The 2,583-nt window shown below is 41.7% G+C and overlaps 1 protein-coding gene across 1 annotated transcript in view; it reads left to right on the top strand.

The window, feature by feature from the left end:
* The window catches only part of LOC106820985 (28S ribosomal protein S22, mitochondrial-like), a 9,447-nt gene extending 7,721 nt beyond the window's left edge, over positions 1 to 1,726 (top strand). The window contains exons 6-7 of the mRNA XM_014825603.1: positions 98 to 212; positions 1,151 to 1,726. Of these exons, the coding sequence (XP_014681089.1) occupies positions 98 to 212; positions 1,151 to 1,249 (214 nt within the window). The 3' untranslated portion in view covers positions 1,250 to 1,726. The remainder of the gene's footprint in view (positions 1 to 97; positions 213 to 1,150) is intronic.
* Positions 1,727 to 2,583: the final 857 nt, after the last annotated feature.

The raw sequence follows: 2,583 nt of genomic DNA, 5'->3' as shown, positions 1-2,583 counted from the left end.
CTCCTGATAACATTAGTCAGTGGCTGAACCTGGGTGGGGGAACCTCCCCCCCCCCCCCTCTAGATCCGCCACTGAAATAATTGCACTGTTGTTTCAGCTTATCTGACGCCATCGATACTGTCACGCTGTACCATACCTGCCACACGGAGTGTGAATCTCGCAAGCAGCTAGGAGAGCTTGGCAGTAACCCCCAACCGTTGGACCTGCTCAAGGTAATGAATGTGAAATCTTCTTAAAGCTACAATATGCGCATCTACACGCTAATTTCTCCAGTACAAGACTAGCAAATGCATAATCACACTACCTTATGACAAAATAAACTCTAGTTCCTCCCATTTCACTGTGCGTTTGCTTAAAACCCACAAGAAAGAGGTGCGAAATCTGGTAATATGGCACCAACCCCGAATTGTTTGCCAAGCAATTTTGCCCCGAATCGGTTAGGTGATGTCACATGTTGCTACGGGTGTTGAGCAGAGAATACAGTCGTTTACATTTTAAGATAGTTTTAGTATTGTGAACTGCAGTGTATGTAACATCAATGGCAATTGGGAAAGTAATAATAGGCAGTGTAATAAACTCTGAGAATAATGTATTGATTTTAGGCTTGATATCGCAAACGATAACATGTCATTGCGCTAGCAGCGTGCGAGCGAAAAAGGCACAATGGCCGTAGAAATGTTTGCTACACCCGCTGTACGGTTGCTTGGCAGAGCAACGCGAAAGTGTCAACAACATCGGAGAATTTGAACAACATTGGAGGTATTTTCAAATGCCTTTTATAAGACAACGCGCAGTGAAATGGGAGGAACTAGAGTTTATTTTGTCATAAGGTAGTATGATTATGCATGACACAAAGTATTTGCTAGTCTAGTACTGGAGAAATTAGCGTGTAAATGCGTATATTGTGGCTTTAAAGCATGGATAAGCATCCTGCTCACTTCCGGAACAAATGGCACATGAATCGTTTGGCACACATCTCACATGCACGCATGTGCAAAAACAGACAGACCCAGACACAGACAGACAGAGAAATAGTCTTCGCACTAGTTGGCTTAGAGACTGGTCAAGTGGACTGGTAATGATTAAACTCACTATGCAGGGGAATCATTATTAGTGTTTGTAACATAGAAAGTATGATGCTATGTTGTAGCTGTTTGCAAAGACAGACGCGCAGCAGCAAGCACGCCTGGACCTGGCCATACAGTCCTACATCGACTTACACGAGCTCCCAGAGAGGGCAGCACAGTGACCGATGAAGACAAGTCAATTGACAGTGCTTGCACCAGGCCTAACATGGGGTACGTGGTTCCATGCAACTCACTTCCAGTTGCAATAAACATGAAAACATGGTTAGTCACTTGAGATCATCGGTGACCAAGAGGAGGAACTACTGGCATAGAGCAACACTCTTTCACAAATCATTTAGATGTGCCGTCTCCGAATAAAAACGACACTAATGTAATTTATGTGACATAATATGGTTGAAAAAACTTTAGATTTTGCACTGTCTTAATATGTTCTGTCAGTCATCAAATAATTGTATGTCAGAGTGTGAATAAGATGAATTGGCACGTGTCTAGTTAGTAATTAGCATTGTATCGGAGTCATATCTGTAAAAGTAAATAAAGCAGCTACATTTCTCATGTACTGTGAAATGTGTGCCAACAGAATCATTAATTTTGTTAAGACATGATGTTGTCCCGAGTAATAAATAGTAAGAAATCTATGTGCTTCCACTTCCATTTTTTCCAGTCTAAACACAACTATGAGTTTCAACAGTGAAACATGTATTATTATCTCTCAACACCAAACATGTACATTAATTCCCAGCAGTTCTATCTATTATTTACGCGAAACAAACCAACTGAGTATACAGAATGCATTACATATTTGCAATCGCAATGCTCTATGGCCTTGCTACAAATTATACACCTTTAACCTCAGGTTTTCCTATACATGTCAATTTTGCACAGGCCGGCATTACAGCATTGCCGATTTCAGTAGCCGGTATTAAATAAAGCATCTTTCATTTCCCAGGAAATGTATCCGAAAAGTTGGGAATTTTTGAACCTCGAGCCTTGCATCATTAACGATTCTACTAGCAGCACTTAAAGGCATACTAGGCCCATTGATTATGCAATGTTGACGAATGCTACAGTAACTGGCACCTTGTGTAGTTAATAAGTACATTACCTTATAGCGAAGCGCGTATTAGTTTGTCCAATATCACTGCTGGTTACTAAGAAATGTGTAATTGAAATCTGCAGTTCAAGAAATGTTTACAGAACTTTGACAGTTGCACTTGAAATCGCTGCCAGCGAAGCGGGTGTGATATAGATTTATAGTGGACCGGACATTTTCGCACTCATGATCGGACGTACGCAATGCTATCATCAGTGATTTGGTAAACACGCACGCTCGTGATAACGAACTTTTTGTCAGGGCTGTCGATGTGCGTCCGTGATTAGTACGTCTGTTTTACTCGATTTCCATGTTTAGTCTGTGGCCGTGGTTACACAGCTGACACCTCCATTTCATGTGGCGTGCAAAACATACGGGCCGCACAAATGTTTACGTCATCGG

Source organism: Priapulus caudatus, unplaced genomic scaffold (genome assembly GCF_000485595.1).
Source record: "Priapulus caudatus unplaced genomic scaffold, Priapulus_caudatus-5.0.1 Scaffold54, whole genome shotgun sequence".
NCBI classification, from domain to species: domain Eukaryota; kingdom Metazoa; phylum Priapulida; class Priapulimorpha; order Priapulimorphida; family Priapulidae; genus Priapulus; species Priapulus caudatus.
Note: the sequence above shows the minus strand (reverse complement) of the source record. Positions and strands in the feature narration are given on the sequence as shown.